Here is a 17,536-nt window from a genome sequence, read left to right as displayed (position 1 = left end):
GGTGGGTGAAAAACTGACTGGAACTCTAGATGGTATTGTGGTCATCGGTTCAAAGTCACCCAGCAGGTAGGGATTAGGGGAGGGCCCCTCAAGGTTCACTACTGGAATCGGTACTGTTTAGTGTCTTCATATACCACCTGGCTAATGGGATGGAGAGCACTCTCAGCAAGTTAGTGGGTGACCCCAGTGGTGGGGAGTGAATCCTTCACAGGATTGCAGGGAAGTGACCGTTCCCTGCTAGCTGACAGAGTACTCCAGGTGTGGTCTCACGAGTGCCCAGTTCTGGGATCCTCAGTATAAGAAACATGAACGCACTGGAGCGTGTCCACCTAGACAGAGTGTTGGAGTATGTGACATAGAAGGAGAGACTGAGAGAACGGGGTGTGCCCAGCCTTGAGAGAAGGCGGCAAAGAGGAGACACCTTATTGCTATCTTACAAGTACTTCAACAGGTTGCCAAGAGAGGTTGTGGAACCTCAGTCTTTGAAGATGTTCAGGACTTGACTGGATGTGGCCTCAAGCAAGCTGATCTAATTAGACCTACTGAGAGAGCAGTACACTGGATTAGATGGTCTTTGGAGGTCACTTCAAAATTTTTTTCTATAATTCTACAATTTACTAGGGTTGTTTTATTTGTACATGTGAACTAGGGACAATTTGAGTTGATTTAAATTGTATATTTGTTTTAGCAGGTAGACGTCTTCCTTGAAAACATTCTATTTTTAAACAGACTTTCTGAACTCTGTAACATTCTAGTCCCTTATTTTCCTCCTTAAATGCTGTACCACATTTCTGTTATTTGACTTCAATATTATATTCACTCTGAGCACAAACTTTTTAAAGAATTTTGTGAGGAAAGAGAGACTTAACATGACAATCTTTAACCTTCTAGATTTGGAGACTTGTATGTGGGAGAGCAATATGTCTTGATCTGAAAGACACATTCTGCAGCAGTCTGCTCATTTACAACTTTAGAATTTTTGAAAGAAGATACGGCAGCAGAAAATTTTCAGTAAGTTCCAGTTTTGTTTTGTTTTTTAACAGAAATTGTTTTCTGCACTGTTCAGAATCTTGTTGTATTGGATTAATATTGCAATTTTTATTAGTAATATTCCATATGGAAATATATGCAAAAAGGTTTTAAAGTGAATTGGGTTTCCTTAAGTCAAAATTTATATTTGTAACATGTTAAGATCAGTGGTTCATTCTAAGTAAAGTTTGCATCTGTATCAGTTGAAAGTTACCAGACCCATAGAATTTGATTTTGGAACCAAACTTTTTTATTCTTCAGTGCCTAAACATATAGATCTGGAAATATGCTTTGCTAAAGATTATGTTTGTATTGATAGAACTAGTATAGTGCTTTTCTTATTTATTAAGAGATATATTAAATTCTTATTTTTAAATTGTTGAATTAATTAAATTCAAACTTTTTCTTTCCAGTCCTTTTTACTGGGTGCTTGGATGCTCTCAGCTTTGTTTGATCTTCTCCTGGTAGAAATTACTCAGTATGTATTTGGCATCACCATCAGCAGCTTGCCTTCTGGTTTGTAAGTAACTCCTAATGAGCTGGTAATTTTAGGCATGGTTTTAAGGGAATATTTGATGCACATTTTAATTAAAACACTTTCTTCGTGTAACCTAAATGTAGTCCTCTTTTCAACTACAGTTTAAATGTTTGTGGTATAACTACTACATTTTCCAGCATTCGTTTTGTAGTTGTGATCTGGGGTTAACTTGTTCAAAATACCTGATGATGTATCCATTCTGTTAGGCCCAGATCTACAGTCAGCATGATTGGAAAGTGGCTTACAATGCACAAATTATTGCCACAGTTATTTTTGTTTTGTTCGGGAAACCTGAAAACTGAAGTCAGTTTGGTGCTGATTTCTTTCTTAAATAAAAAAAAAATAACTCTAATTCGTATCTTTATGTTAAGTTTTAACTGCATATACAATTATATGCATTTCATATGTGTCTTTCAAAAACTTGAGTGCTAGAGCACATGATTTCATTTACTGTTTGCATCTGAAGTTCTTAAAGCTTTAAGGTATTTAGCAGTTGAGTTTTGTGTAACCTATATTTGACATTTCTGCAGTTAATAATAGGAGCTGTATGTGCTATGGTAGAACTGTAGAGCTTGCAGAGCCTTTGTGGTTAAGTTTCTGACAGGCAAGATGAGCCTGCCTCGTAAGACTTGAGTTCCCATGTGTTGCAAACTCTGAGGTAGTAATAAAAGCTCATGGGACAAGATTTTTAATACCAAACACTATACTAGATTTTCTGATCTTTACTTTTTCAGTGTGACTCTTGACAGTAGCTAAAGGCTGATTTAATGAGGAAGAAAAAACATATGTTTGGTATTAGAAAAATACATTTCTTGTAGTATGTGAGTATTCAGAAGGAGTCTAAAGCTTGAGTAGTACTGCAGTTATTCACTGTATTTGCTACTTCGATGGTTTTTAGCTGGGATGTAAGCTGCTAGTATGTCTAGACAAATTCAATATTTTCATCTGTGTAAAAAGATACTTTGTGCAAGAGCAGAGTGTAATAAATGTGCACATCACACCCGCAGGGAACTAATGAACAGTTCAACTACCGTACTTTTTGATGGTGCTTTTACCTGTGACTGCCAGAGCTGCTGTCGGTTACCAGAAATCTGTGTCAAAGAAAATTTTAGGTGAAAGAAATATAAATGTTTCCTACGTGTTCATTCTCTTTTAATCATACTGACGTACTGATCTTGACAGAATAAAGCTGATTTTAGGAGTGTGGGATATGCAATAGTTCTGTCATTTTTAGGCTGTGCAAATATAACAATTAATTTGGGATACATTGTATCACAGTTTTTCAGTGTTGTCTGTGTTTCATTACATTAATAGTCACTTTCTGTTGTCTGGCAATATTCACAATTTTTTGGGATGACAAAAGTGGTGGACAGTTTCACACAGCTACTAGGTTTTAATTCATTTCAGATTTACAGAAGCTGTTGAGCAAATATGAAGAGGTGCCATTATAATTCTGCTTCTCTCATAGTTACAGTGCCACAAACATCTGTTATTTCTGGCTGTAGAACATTTTTCAGTGTAGCCAAAATGCTAGAATTTGGAAAAAGAATCACTTGTATACATTACAAAATTCCCCCAGTTTTTCTCTTCTTATATCATTTCGCTGTTCACATTACTGAGTGACCTTACACTTGCAGTTCGAAAACTCTTCCTGCGCACGCTTCGAAGGTAATTGCGATAAAGGATTACACTGATGACTCTAGCCTGGAACTGTTTAGAAACAATATAGTACAGTATAACGTCCAAGCATGTACTGAGATTCATGAGGAAGGTGGTGAAGGCTGCCCAGGGATTGTAAGTTGTATCTTCATTCTGCAACATCATGAAGGCGAAGCAAACGTGGAAGGGTACAAAGCAGATGAGTACTTGAGCAATCAGAGTAACTATGATTCGTATGGATCTCTCCTTGGCCTTAGGCTTCAGTTTGGAAGTCTTGCCACGGATAAAATTGTAAATAATGACGAGGTAGCACCCCATCATGATAACCAAGGGAATCAAAAAGAAAAATATCAATCGAGAAAAGTTCAACATATTTATTTCCCTTAAATGGATGATATCAAGCATTTTCAGGCAGGTGGTAGAATTCGAGGCTTTGTCTGGATCAGAATGTAGAAACAGCAGTGGGGAAGTTGTTGCAAGGGTCATTATCCAGATTCCAGTGCAAGCCAGCAGAGCTTTTTTTGTATTTTTCAGTTCCTTGACGTGCTTGGGCTGGACAATAGCCATAAATCTGTCTACGCTTATAAAAGCAAGCAACCACAGAGCAATGGCTGGATAAAATACAGTCAAAGCGCTGATGAACCGACAGAATGCATCTCCAAAAGGCCATGTTTCTTTCCCATGGTAGACTATCCGAAAAGGCAAGGAAAATATAAAAATTATGTCAAGCAGTGCCACGTTGATCATATATACAGTTATAGTTGTTCTCTTCTTGGTAGTGCAGCTGAAAACCCATAGTGCAGTGGCATTCACTAACAATCCCACTGCGAATATAAAGCTGTAGAAGACCAGTGATGCAATCCTGTATTCTTCAGGGTGGTGATTTCCAGGCATCATGTTGTAATTGAATTTAGGAATAGTTGTTGCACCCCATAAGAACCCTGAAAATAGATGAAGTAGGAAAAATTATTCTCAGACAAGTAAAAACTGTCTTTAAAAACAAATGAGGATTTTCGTAGGATGGGGTTTAATAATGAGTACAGATCCATACCATGCCATGAAGAAAGTTTGTGTACTGTCAGGTTTGTGAGGAATAGTATGGATAAGCTAGTTTTAATTAAATATGTTGAATTACTTCAGAGGAATGAGAAAGTCAGGATTGCCCAACTATTTTGAATGTGCTTCAGTAGCTGATAATTAGATAGAAACAGCTGTAATTGAAGTAAGAGAGCTATTTTCTAAAGAGAATATTTTTTCAAGTTGTCACTGTTGAAAAAGTAATGACTAGTTATGAGAAGAAGTAAGTGATCATGGCATGTAGTGACATTTGGATATGCAAAATGAAATTTTTACTTTGCATTTTATTTGTGTAGGAACTACTTAGATCCCAAAAGAATAGGTGCATGCTGTTGCTCATAAAAGCCATTAAAAAGCTATCTCAATAGCTCTGTAGGTTCGAATAAAGTATTTAATCCCAGGGCTTCAGAGTGAATCATCTGACATATGAAAGAGATGAATAGGTTTATAGTCTTCCTATTTAAAACAAAATAAAAAGATGGGAAGCAGCACAGACTCCAACTAGAGCCTGTGCGAACAGCACTTTTGGGGAAAAGTTGTTTGCTGACCTAGCTATTAGCCAGCTGCCCCAGAGCACAGCAGCGTTGCTTCCTTCAGCTAGGAGTTTGAAATCTGAAATTTCATTATGCAAGCTCAACTTCTGAGGGCAGAAGGAGATTGTTCCCTGGTTTACTCTCGAGCTATTTGAGGATGCCAGAATGTACTTGGTGGTTGCATGGGTGCTGTTGTTAACCCACCCTTCCTCCATTTTCCTGTCTCTCGGTTTTATCACCATTCTGTGAATTTGCATGGGAGGGTTTGTCCTGTTTGACCCTTTAACCAACCCTGTGGTGACTTTTTGGAGAGGAGAAGGAAAGAGTGAGTTTGTTGTTTGTCCGATCTTCCTACCTGTGACAAACAGCTACGTAACTCCTACAGCAGCACGTAGGCACCAAAACTTCATCAAGAGAAGAATGATGCATGGTTCCTGTGTGCTTTACCCCCCAGAGTGGAGAATTCATTAAAACAGAAGCTCATTTTTACAGCTCCAGTATTCTACGCTTTCACTGTAATGCCTACCAGGTGCTTTATACAGTGGTATAGGAACTTCTACAGTGGTTTGAACCAGAGCCTGCTTGGGGTAGGTTGCATATGCTTGAAAGAAAATTTTTGTAGCACATGCTTGTAGCACTGTTGAAATATTATCTGTCATACCATCCCACTTTTATTGCTGTTACATAAAATTGTCCACATATTGCTAGGAAAAATCCCACGCATTTTAAGAGTTTGGCATCGTTGGAAATGCTTGAGAAATCTTATTTCAAAACAGCATGGCCCCAACTATTTCAGCAAGGCTTTGTGATGGCATGTAGTATACTTTTGGTAATGTTTAATGTGAAAAAAAAATCTTAAATATGCATAGTTAAAGTAATCATAAACTTAAAAACAACAACAACAGCAAATCCTCAGAATCCTCTTTTTCTCCTTGTGATTTCTCTTGCTAATAGTTGCTTATGACATTGTGCATTACTACCTATATCAAGATCCTGACTGACTTAGGAGGTAAACTAAGTACTGATGTACAGGATAGGCAGAAGAATTTACTCTTTATAGATGAATGTTAATAAGTAACATGGGTTTGGGTTTTGGTTTTGGTTTTGCTCTTCTCCCTTTTGGACTTGCAGTGACTGTAGTCATTTCTAGTCAGGTCCTGTTCCTGAAATAACCTGCAGGTTGATGTTGATGGGAAGAGGGGAAGCTGAATCTGACTCAAGCTTGTAACAGGAAAACCTGTGGCTTATTTGCAGGTTATTTCAAGGTTGTGCCAGTTTTGAGATATATCAAAGAATGGACATATTGTAACAGCAAGATTTTTAAATTTTATTCAATTCTTGAAGTTAGTGTTTCCAAACATTGTGGGTTTAAGTGCATATCAACATTGTCAATATGTTTTTATGCAAAATTTACTTTTTAAGAATATAAAAATAAACATGTAGGTAAGAAACAATGACGTTTGAAAAAAAAAAGGTGTATACTTAGCTATCTGCATTTATATACAAATGCAACTAGTTGGGTTTGGGTTTCGTTTTTTTCCTCCTTTAGTACTTGTTTGCATGGATTGCAGGTTGATGTCTCTCACAGATCAGCCCAAGTAGATCTTCAGGTGCCTCTGGTTGGAAAGTTCTGCTCTAGATGTTGTATTTCATAATGGGAACACTTACTTCTATTGATAAAAGCACTTGCTGAAGTCCCTGGAATCGCTGGTTTCCAGGTGTCTGTCTGTGGTAGTTTTGAATGATTGACCTGACATCTGTCTGTACGGTTTGTCAACCTGTTCTAATTTTTTAATTATGGCTGAGGTCCTTAATGACTAACACGAATTGTAAAGCCCGTATGGGTGCTATGTACAAGAACACAAACTTTCAGGACAAAATCAGAATTAATTCTTTTCCTCTAGATTTTTACTACGAGTTAGGGAACAGTGATTCTGTTTAAAGGATCGTCTGTGTACCTCTTTGTCCAAACCTCCCAACCCCTTTTATTTTCTCTGTCTATCCCTTACACTTTCTCGCATTTCCATGAGGAGGACGTGGCCTTCAGTGAATCACAGAGAGACCAAGCAACAAGATCATAGTTTAATAAATGATTATTTTTAGTTTAATGAAAACAAATATTTTTATTTACTGATAATATACTTATTAATGCTTTTAGTTATTAAATATTTTTAATCTATTGTAAAAATCCTGAACAACAGTGTTTATGGGACTGTTTCTGCAAATGCATTCATTTTGCTTTAAATGTTATTTATAGAATGCTGCTGATAATTCAAAGGTGTTAAGTGCATTAACAACTTACATTTCTATTCATTAGTCCTAGAATTTATGCCTGTGTTCAGCCTCTGAAGAAAGAAGTCTATGTTAGCACCATACAGAAACATCCGAGTTACTTTACTGGTATAATATAATGGTTTGTTACTTACCTTTTGTGCGCTACAAAGTTTCTTCAGAGATGCTCGTTTCATAGCCCCGAATCTGTAGAAGGTTTAGACTTCCTCTTCTGTGCTCAGCTTCACTATGCTAAAATAGCTCTTCGCAGGCAGGAAGCAGTGACGCAGTCTAGCCAGTTGTGAGCTTTTTTATTGGTCATACATTAATGTTGCTTGTGAATATTTCATATACATACATATGAACTTGCAGTATTTGTGAACTAATAGTTCTGGTACCTTTTATAGTATTTCCAGTGTAGTCAGATTAGACATTTGTACTACATACCCTTTTAAAATATTTTTTAATTATTTGTGGTTAATAAAAGCATTTTTGGGTTGATGCTTATACACAAAGGCAACTGCATCAGAATATAATAAATATAATATATAGAATCTTGGTAATGTAAAAATTTCTAATATGCACAACGTTAAAGTATTCTCTGCAGGCTGCAGTCCGCTTTGTGGAAATCCCCATTTTATTTATATTGCCTTGAACAGCAGTCAGCCTGAAAGTGACAGTAACTCCCTACTTCTGAAATGAGAAGTTTGATTCACTTGAATACATAGCTTGGTTTATATCTGTATTGACCGTGTTTTACCAACATAACAGCAGTGTTTCTGTATTTTATTTGCTCTCTGAAATAAGAACATGCCTATTTAACAGCTTTGCATAAAAATGCCGTATTAAGAGGTTTTTTAGTTGTTATTAAAATAGAATAAGATCAATAAACTATGTCACTGCAATAGACATTTGTGATGGGATGGGAATATTCACAATGGCGAATAGCTAAGGAGGACTGATTTCCTATGTTTTCTCTCTGTCCACTCAAAAAAAAGACCCAACCTTTTAAACAACCATTCAGAGAAGGAGATATTCCAGGCTTTTTGTAGAGTGCTCAGTAGCAGCAAGTCTCTGTTAGTCTTTAGGACATTGAAGCACGCTATACTGAGCTTGTTACCTCTGGTTGCCTCCATTTTCCCCCACAGATGAAGTGAAAAGAGATGTGTGTTGAGAAAGGGGGCAGTAATGTTTCAGTTTCCCCCTGACATGCAGTCAAGAATTTTCTAGGATGTGCACGTGGTGCCAGAAGTAACCAAGTCCAGCAGCTCAGATGTAGCCAGAATCAGGCTTGTTTATGGGGGCATCCTCTTCACTGACTGTAAAGTGATGTAGGCAGATGATCCTCACCTAGTGCTAAAAGTAACTTTTGTGAAAAATACCTTCTGTCTTGGAGTCATGTAACTTATCTCTGTTGGATGGGCTTGTGGTAGTGCACTGATATTTGCACAGATCATTGTGACAGCTGAACTAGCCACAGGGTGGGATTTGGTATAGTTTTCACTGTGTAGATTAGTGATATCTTTAAACATTGGACTTTGCTTTTCAGGTGAACTGATACTTTACTTTTCACATGAACTCTGGTGAGGCCGCACCTCGAGTGCTGTGCTCAGTTTTGGGCCCCTCACTACAAGAAGGACATCGAGGCCCTGGAGCATGTCCAGAGAAGGGCTACAAAGCTGGTGAAGGGCCTGGAGCACAAGTCCTGTGAGGAGCGGCTGAGGGAACTGGGGTTGTTTGGTCTGGAGAAGAGGAGGCTCGGGGGAGACCTCATTGCTCTCTGCAGCTACCTGAAAGGAAGGTGTGGGGAGCTGGGGGTCGGCCTCTTCTCACAGGTAACCAGTGATAGGACTAGAGGGAATGGCCTCAAGTTGCGCCAGGGGAGGTTCAGGTTGGAAATGAGGAGACATTTTTCTCAGAAAGAGCAGTCAGGCATTGGGACGGGTTGCCCAGGGAGGTGGTGGCGTCACCGTCCCTGGGGGTGTTCAAGGAAAGGTTGGACGTGGCGCTTAGGGACATCATTTGGTGGGTGACATTGGTGGTAGGGGGATGGTTGGACCAGATGATCTTGGAGGTCTTTTCCAACCCTTACGATTTTATGATTCTATACCAAACTTTATTGTTGTGTTCATTTCAAAGACCTCTCAACGAGCATCTGGCTGGGCAATCCTGCCCAGTCCATCCTATAGAAATATAAATAATTCAGTATTGCTTGATATTTTAGGATTAAGGAGTATCTTAAAAAGCTATATTTGACAGAGAACATCTGAAGGTCTAAACAGTGTTGAAAACTGTTAAGTGGCTTTATCATTAGCATAACGACTGTGGAGCATGCTCCAGAAGGATGAGTCACTCATACTGTTTTCAAGTTTAGTGAAAGTTCATTGAAATTCAGTGACACAGATATTTTTAAAAGGTTTAAAAAAGAGTGTGTAGCTTCTGAAAGAAAATAACTAGGCTTTTAAACTCTTGCAGACAAGAGCATTTTATTTTTTGATAACTAATCTGCAGAACTCCTGATGTCCCTTCAACCTGAGCTGCACCAGGAATGTACCTGAACAAGCAAATGGAGAGACAGCAGCCCCCAGAGCTAAAGAGGGAGTACCAAGTTAATTCCGGGTTTGGATCAGACTAGCCAGATGTTGAGGCTGGGATTGGAAAAACTGTATGTAGTAAAGTCCCTTTTGGCTTGCTCTTTTCTTGGGGGAGAGTTGAAAGGAGGACATTTTACAGCTGTGTCTAATTTCATCTGAAGAGCGTTGCCTGACTTCTGACTTCTTAGCTCCCTGCAGTGGAGGCAGTGCCTTGTGAAGGCACCTGGATGTAACATGGCAGTTTCCACAGGTGACTACCAATAGCCACGCTGAGTTTACTAGCACTTCAGCCACCCGGATGATAGGCCATAGCGTGTGAACTACAGCCTGAGCTTTCACTCAGGTTTTTCACAGCCTGAGTACTGACAGCCTTGAGGTCCTTCCGCTGGGCAGGGAAGGGCAGCTCTGCTGGGCACGGTTTGCTCGCGGCACCAGCAAGTGCGTGCTGGTCCTCGCCTAGGTGCTCCGGATGGCTGCAGCTGCAGGGGGGTAAACACTGGGACAGGAACACATGACTGAAAAGTTGCACTGACTGTGGTTTGAGGGAGGTAGCTGGCCCCTCTGCTGCATTACGTTCCCCTGGTGCCTTGGTGTCTGTTGTAGGAAGCACCTGCTGCTGTTTTTGTTTTCTGCTCATTCTGTTCTGTTTTGTCAGCTAGAGATGAGTGTCTTGCACCGGTTTCCCTCAGCAGGGTAAGTACTTCCACTGCTCCGGTTTTTACTGAAGTAAATGCTCAGTTCCATCCAGGGTTGTTGGGTTTGGTTTTTTTTTTTTTTTTGTTGTTGTTGTTTTGTTTTGTTTTGTTCTGAAGTTCAGGGAGAAAAGCCAAGCCAACGTATTTCATGTCTGAGGATGAGGCAGGGTGCACATGTGGTCTGCTACCCTGACTTCACTAACAGGTAGTAAGCTGTAAAAGAAATCGGCTTCATCACTTGCAATGATGTGAAAGTGCAATGCTGAAGGCATTGTCTTTATGCTGTTGCTTTTACAAGAGTGATGTAGTGCTTGTTTTTCTTTCTTGGTGCTTTACTCGTGGTATAGCAGAGTGTGTGTTGCCTGTCCATTTACCACGTAATGTAAGCTTTATCTGTCTGATACAGAAAAGTTCTGTACCTGAAGGGGCAGAAAAAATCCTCTCTTTTTCAGCCTGGTGTAAAGAGCAGGCTTAAGCTTCCGTTCACCTTTTCCTTCTGAACTGTGCACCCTTTGGACCCATTGAAAAGAAAGAACTGAAGCTTCTTGCACAGCCAGTGGTACAGGAAGGAGCTCTCTCCCATGTGCCAGTTTGTTCATTTACCAGCTTGATGTTGTGGGTGAGCTCACAAATGCAATTTTGGGTTACTGTTCTCTACCTTGATGAAGTTGTGCCTCGCTTTTAATTCCTGTATTGTGTTGTACCATGGTTGTACCAAAGGAATAGGCTACTGGTTAAAAGTTGTAGTGGCTCTAAATGCATATATTTGTTGGAAGTGTTTCAGATTTGCCATATGCATGTGACTTTGAGGCTGGTTCGTGGCGTAGCTATCCCTCCTCATTCATTCAGCAACTTGTGAGTGAGTATAAATGCTGTGTGCAGCATTGCCGATGGGGATGGGCAGCTGAAACAGAGCAGCTGAACAGGGCTGCAGCCTGGTTAGCTCTACCTGACATAATCTGGTTACTGTTGCATATTGCTTTTTCATCTGTATTTAGTTGGAGTTCCTGATTTTTTCCTTTAAAAAATCTATAAATTGTCTCTCCATATTTCTCCTAAGGTTTTTGATTTTTTTTTTTTTTCTTTTTTCATAGAGCCAGGACATATCCCCTGTCTCTAAATACCCTAAAAGTACACAGTGCATCAGACCCGCAGTTCCTCCATTCAGCAGTGTCAACCTCTGAAAGAAGCAGTGCTTCCAAAATGTATTGAAATGAAAGTTTGCGTCTCTTAGATGTCTGATGGTAGAGTAGTAGACCAGACTAGTAGTAGACTAGCAGTTTGTTACACAGCAGCAATCTCACCAGGTATGTAGTCACATATTACATCATGGCAAATACCAAAGCAGCTCCAAGCTTGTTGATGAATTCATATTGCTGTTGGCAAATTTCTTAAAATGTTGTCTTGTGTTCTGCTTTCCACTAATGTTCTGTTCCAATGGTAAGCAGCTTTTTTTTTCTTTCCAAATTTTACAGATTTCTCATGACAAATATTTTGTAGTTATTTAAAATCTGCCCGAATATTCAGCTTTTCAGAAAATCTGTATGTATTGTCAGGAGCTCTGCAGTAAGTTAGTTCTTCCTGTTCAGAACTGTCTATAAGACCATTTTCAAATATTCTTTCTGGATTAAGTATATGGGGTGTGATATTTTTACTCTTAAACTGCCCTTAAAAGTCTCAGGTGCGTAGAAATACTGTGTTGAAACTTGATATGCCTCCCAGGCATAGAGTTAATGCTTCAAGAGAAATTTCTTTGTGGAGAGCTGCTTGTGCTCAGACTTTTTATGGAGGCTGGTGCAGAAGTAGGGAAAATCGTTTTGACTCCTCCGGAGTTCAGGAGCTCAGACAGCCTCTGCTCAGTTACTACCCTGAGTATGTATAATTGTAAATTAAATAATTTAAAAGTGCTACATATGGTTTAGCATGTCAGTGAAGCATTTAATCCAGGGTACCAGAAGTCAGAGTGAGCTGCACGAGTTACTGAATTAGGGTGAGCACTGTCCTTTAAATTCAAGGGCACCTTGCTCCGTAAGGCATTCCCGTCCACGGTGCCCAGCCCTGGCAGGTAGCTTGCTTTCATGAAGTGACAGTCTGCTGTCACTTCTGTCTTCCTCTGTCAGTGCCACCTGTCTCTGGCACAGATTAATGAGCACGGTAACGCGTTGAGGTTTTGGAGCTTGGTGTGCTGCTGTGGGTGGGTTGGAGCTGACGTGAGAGGAGGTGTTCAAGAGGGTGAAGGGGCTGGTGCTGATAGTCCAGACAGGGCAAAACAGCTCAATTCCTGCCACATAGCAGTGGGGCTCCACGAAGCAGGTTTGTGCAACGTTGTTCTTAGAGGGAAATGGAGGAAAAGGTGAGTGTGAACATGCTCAGAACAGGACTTGGACACTGGGACAGATCCAACTGATGCTGGGAGCTGGCAAAGGAAGACAGCAGAGCTGGCTGCTAGCAGATGATTTCCAAGAAGTCACTGACTTTGCACCTGACTTGCAGACCTGCTGTTCCGTCATATCATTTTGTTCGTGTGTTAATACTGTGTGAAAAATACCAGTGGAGGTGTGCTACACAAATACACGGTGAAGGCTGATTACCAGCGTGCCATTCTTTTCTGCTCTTTTAAATGCATTTATGCTTTAGGCTTGGATAACATCTGTCATATCCCAAGTATGTACAGAGCCAGGTCCTGTCAGAGGACTCTGTAATTTCTTACTAACTACCGTTCAACTGCAAATCTCTCTCACAGGAAGGTGCTGGAACTCCTGAGATTTATCCCAACAAGAAGCCTAGCAGAATAAGGCTGGACATGGGTTTGAAATTCAATAATGTAAGCATTCAGTTAATTGTTAAAGATGACATTAAGACAGGAAGAGCCAGTAAAGCTAAGCCTGGACTTGTGTAGCTGTTATTTTCTGAATCCTTCCATCCTATATGTCCAAATCATACTGGGTGTGATGCATTTTATTTTTGTCCTAGAACATCTGGTAAATTGTTAAGTAGGAGATCCTGAGTTGTGTCCAGTTCTGAGTACGAGAGAGACCTAGACGTACTGGGAAGAGTCCAACGGAGGGCTACCAAGGGGATGAAGGGACTGGAGCATCTTCCTATGAGGAGAGGCTGAGAGAGCTGGGACTGCTCAGCCTGGAGAAGAGGAGGCTCAGGGGGGATCTCGTCAATGTCTGTAAATACCTGAAGGGAGGGTGAAATGAGGATGGAGCCAGGCTCTTTTCAGGGGTGCCCAGTGCCAGGACCAGAGGCACTGGGCACCAACTGGCACCCAGGAGGCTCCCTCTGAGCACCAGGCAGCACTTCTGTGCTGGGCGGGTGTCAGAGCACTGGCACAGGTTGTCCTGAGAGGCTGTGGGGTCTCCTCCTTGGAGATCTTCAAAAGCTGCGTGGACATGGGACTGGGCAGCCTGCGCTGGGTGGCCCTGCTGGAGCAGGGTTGGACCAGATGGCCTCCAGAGGTGCCTTCCAGCCTCAACTATTCTTAGATTCTAGGTTTGTTTTCATTTGCCTGTAATTAAGCTCTGTACTGTGTGTGGTGTTGCACTGCAGCAGGAACAGGAGTGCAAGGTTCTTTTGGACGAGGTGCACTGGAGGAAGGAAGGGCATTAAAGGCAGAGGGGTGGGGGACAACTCTGTATGCCTTCTTTCTACTTTGACAGCGTGTGTAGGTAACCATAAGAAATATAGCAGCTGCCCATAGCTCACAGTGCTCATTACTGTCTAGATGATGTAGTTCATTTCCAAGATGAAAGGGTTTAAAGCATCATGATTACTGTATGAGCACTTGGCACAGTACCTTCTGGTAGTGATGTCAAATCTGACTTTTCTTTACTGCCAGGGAGTTCATGACCTGATTCTTATATTGCCTGGTGCTGAGATCTCTGGCATTTGGCAATGGGGTTTAGCCTCCTGTAAGAAATAGTTATGTGAAAGGCATTTTGACCGATATGGTGAAGTTTAATTACTGCATCAATGCTGCCATCTATGGATCTTCAGCTAGTGTAGCAACAGATCTTTAGAACAGTAGAAAACAGGTATAACTAAGTAATTCCTTTATAATTCCTTTATACACCTCCAGTACTTAGCCAATTGTACAGGAAAACCAGTTATGAAGATTGAAAACCATTTTGACCCTCCCATGGAAGGGAGTTACTTTGTGGTATATAAGCTTAGATCATTCCTGTAGCTGTGGAACTGCAAATTCTGGTATTGTTCAAAGAGTTACATTTTGCATCCTGCAACAGGTCTCCGTGCATTTCTTTTTTTTGGACAATAAAATACAATTCTGAGAATGAATTGGTGAATATGTCCTTACTGGGCATTGTCTGAATTTATCGTGGGAAAGTGGAGAATCAGAAGACACCTAGTGGAGGAAGAAGAAATTGAAACATATCTGTCATTCTTCTGGAGCTACTGTATAACATAAGGATAAATATTTAAAAATGAAACAACCTTGTGCTTTTAAAGCCAGCAGCTCCCTGGGTTTATTTTATTTTGTTTGTCTGGTATGTCTCTATCAAAATTGGATGCAATAGCAACAACTTTCTTACTGCAGCACTTTTGTTTTTCTGGAAGAGTGGGTGTTTTTGTTCTAAAAGTTTAAATTATTTTGTGAAAATGAATGATACCTTCTTTCTTGCTGGTGGGAGTAGAAGGCCTCCTTTTTAGCTTAATAGAGACCCTTGAAGGTTATTTATAGAGTGCCTGGGGATGGTCAGCTCTAAGAAAATCATCTCTTCTCTCTGTCCTTACTGGAATGGATTTTTTTTGTTTGTTTGTTTTTTTTTTTTTTTTTTTTTTTTTGTTGGTTTGGTTTTAGGGGGGTGGGTCTTCTTTTTATTTTTATTTATTTATTTATTTATTTTACCCCTTCCTCTTCCAGGAAGTAGCAGCACCTTGTTTGTTCCTCATGTTCAACCCCAGAAAAGGAAGACAGGAAAGTGGAAGTCCCCTTGGAATTCAGAAGGAAATCCTGCAGCTAATTGTAGATGTCTGTGCCAAACAATTCTGAACAAATGATGATTTTGGCTATTGTTTGTGACATGACTTACTAATGGTAGTGCCCCATGTTACTTGATCTGAAGGAAAACAGAGTCTTGAAGTAGTCATTACATCCTAAAAATATCAGTTGTATGATATTCATAGAAGTTCTGCTATGAGCATGGATTGATTGCTGAAACTTTTTTTTTAGGGATCTGGTATCCTATAATAAAGCAGGTAGAATATCCCTCACTGTCACGGAATGAACTGCCATCTTTCTAATGAGGGTCTATGAATCTTCCCTCTCCTCAGATCTGTAGGGTAATCGTTTTTTGATTGGGGTAGGGGGAAAAAAGGAAGGAAGAAGGACGGACAAATACACAAATGTAGTTGGAGTTGTTATTCATATGAGGAGATACTGTGTCTGTTGGGTGTTTTTGTAAAATAGAGTATATCATTTTTGTCTTAGGACAGACAGGGTGATTGAGTAACTTCACAAAGGAGGCCTTGCAGTTACAGATAGTTTAAAGAAAATCTTAATGGTTTGCTAAAGAAATGGACAAAAGTTGATTCACTAAGTTCAGTGATTTTCTGAGAAGGCACAATTACACGATTGAGTCTTTAAAAACCAATAGGCATGAGACAAGACAATGTACATAGATATAGTTAGAAAACTACTGTGTTTGCTTCACTAAAGTATTAAGAAATTAGAATGTGTTTTTTTTTTCAGAGTTAAAGGACTTTGCAGACTATGTATAAATAACAGTTTTTGGTGTGACTTCGTTTTAAAATTTCCTCTTTGCTTTTGTTTTATGCTTACTGAATATACCCATTTTGTTTAGTCATCACTTTGCTTCAGTCACCTTGGTCTGTAGTTGGAAAAAAAAAAGGTTGTTTGGTGGTCTTAATGGGGAAGTATTTTTGCAAAGAAATCACTTCTTTGCTGCAGCTTTTCTATTTTGTTTCTGTTTTGTCATGAACAAGCTAAACAGTTTCCTGCCTTGGGCCTTGGAATATCTATAGAGTTGTTGTTGGGGAAAAAAAGAAAAGATGAGCTAAAGCCAGGGATCAAAACAAGGTGTGAAAGATGTCCTATCCTCCTCCACCAAATAAAGTGTGGGAAACAAGTATTTTCAAGTATTGTGAAGCAAGCCAAACTTTGTGAATAAGATAAACATTAAAAACTCTTTTTGCTAGTCCTTAGCCTTTGAAGGTGTTACGATGTCCATTACAATGTACTGAATATAATGTAGTAAGTTATGTGATGTGCTGGGTGTATGGGATCAGGTATCAGGAGCTGGTAGGGAAGGCCGAAGCTCTCATTTGCCTCTGGTGCCTTACCTTTCCCTCCCAAGCTCACCCAGCTGTCAAGCTTATCCCTGCAAGTAGTTTTGGGAGGCTGATGCAACCCCTAGGCCTCTCTCTGCTGTTCCTTTACAGCAGAAAAAGAAGGGAGCTTTGTACAAGTAGGACTTGCATACTTTTAAAAAAAGAAAAGCGAAGAAAACACTGCAGATGAAACTAAGAGAAGTCATTACTCTTTGAATTCAGGTACTTAATATAGGGTTCTGGATTACTATTGATTAAAATGCATTTCCTCTAAGACAAAAGTCTGCAGGATGAAATCATAGAATCACTGAATATCCTGAGTTGGAAGGAACCCACAAGGATCATCGAGTGCAACTCCTGCCTCAACGTGGGACCAACTAAAATAAAACCAAATGTCCAAAACAACATATGGTCCAAAAGTATGTCATAAATGTATACATTAGATACAGAGATAAAAGCCAATCCCCATTATAAGTTGGACTGTTCCCAGTGTAAGGTTGCACTTCTAAGGTTATATGCTTCTCAAGGGCCTCTTGAAGTAGCTGTCTATCGTAAACGAAGAAAAGTTGTCCACTCTTCTTGGTTCAGTAGAGTGGCTCATGAAGGTCATCTTACCAAAATAAACATCAAGGTCTTCATCAACTTCTAGACTGGGCTCTGTTCTTTAGATTCATAATTCATTTTCATTCTACACAGAACGTATCCCAAATTCCTGTATCAATTGTCAGAAAATCTTGATGTTTCTTGTATATTTCCTCAGTTTGATATTTCATCTAAACTACTGTATTTCACAGCACCACAGGATGACTGAGGTTGGAAGGGCCC

The 17,536-nt window shown here is 40.0% G+C and overlaps 2 protein-coding genes and 1 long non-coding RNA gene across 9 annotated transcripts in view; 2 read left to right on the top strand and 1 right to left on the bottom strand.

The window, feature by feature from the left end:
- UBAC2 (UBA domain containing 2) overlaps positions 1 to 17,536 on the top strand; it is a 106,701-nt gene that overhangs the window by 14,893 nt on the left and 74,272 nt on the right. For 5 of the 7 annotated variants that reach the window (XM_066986395.1, XM_048072657.2, XM_048072658.2 and 2 more), the window contains exons 3-5: positions 892 to 1,011; positions 1,443 to 1,549; positions 2,575 to 2,679. In XM_066986395.1, the coding sequence (XP_066842496.1) occupies positions 892 to 1,011; positions 1,443 to 1,549; positions 2,575 to 2,679 (332 nt within the window). The remainder of the gene's footprint in view (positions 1 to 891; positions 1,012 to 1,442; positions 1,550 to 2,574; positions 2,680 to 17,536) is intronic. The other 2 variants (XM_066986408.1, XM_048072659.2) reach the window with 1 other exon arrangement.
- On the bottom strand, positions 2,941 to 7,356 carry GPR18 (G protein-coupled receptor 18). The gene is made up of 2 exons (XM_013174437.3): positions 7,263 to 7,356; positions 2,941 to 4,167 (listed from the first exon to the last, which is right to left on the bottom strand). Exon 2 carries the CDS (start codon positions 4,121 to 4,123, stop codon positions 3,158 to 3,160), a length of 966 nt encoding a protein of 321 aa, XP_013029891.1. The 5' UTR covers positions 4,124 to 4,167; positions 7,263 to 7,356; the 3' UTR covers positions 2,941 to 3,157.
- LOC125183821 (uncharacterized) lies at positions 10,401 to 17,353 on the top strand. Its single transcript, XR_007166467.2, has 2 exons — positions 10,401 to 13,220; positions 15,285 to 17,353. It is a non-coding gene; the product is annotated as an uncharacterized lncRNA (long non-coding RNA).

This window comes from Anser cygnoides, chromosome 1, assembly GCF_040182565.1.
Source record: "Anser cygnoides isolate HZ-2024a breed goose chromosome 1, Taihu_goose_T2T_genome, whole genome shotgun sequence".
NCBI lineage: Eukaryota > Metazoa > Chordata > Aves > Anseriformes > Anatidae > Anser > Anser cygnoides.
This window is presented reverse-complemented; position numbering and strand designations above follow the sequence as displayed.

Coding starts and splice junctions, on each gene's coding strand:
- GPR18 (XM_013174437.3), bottom strand. CDS start 4,123: ATGATGCCTGGAAATCACCACCCTGAAGAATACAGGATTGCATCACTG.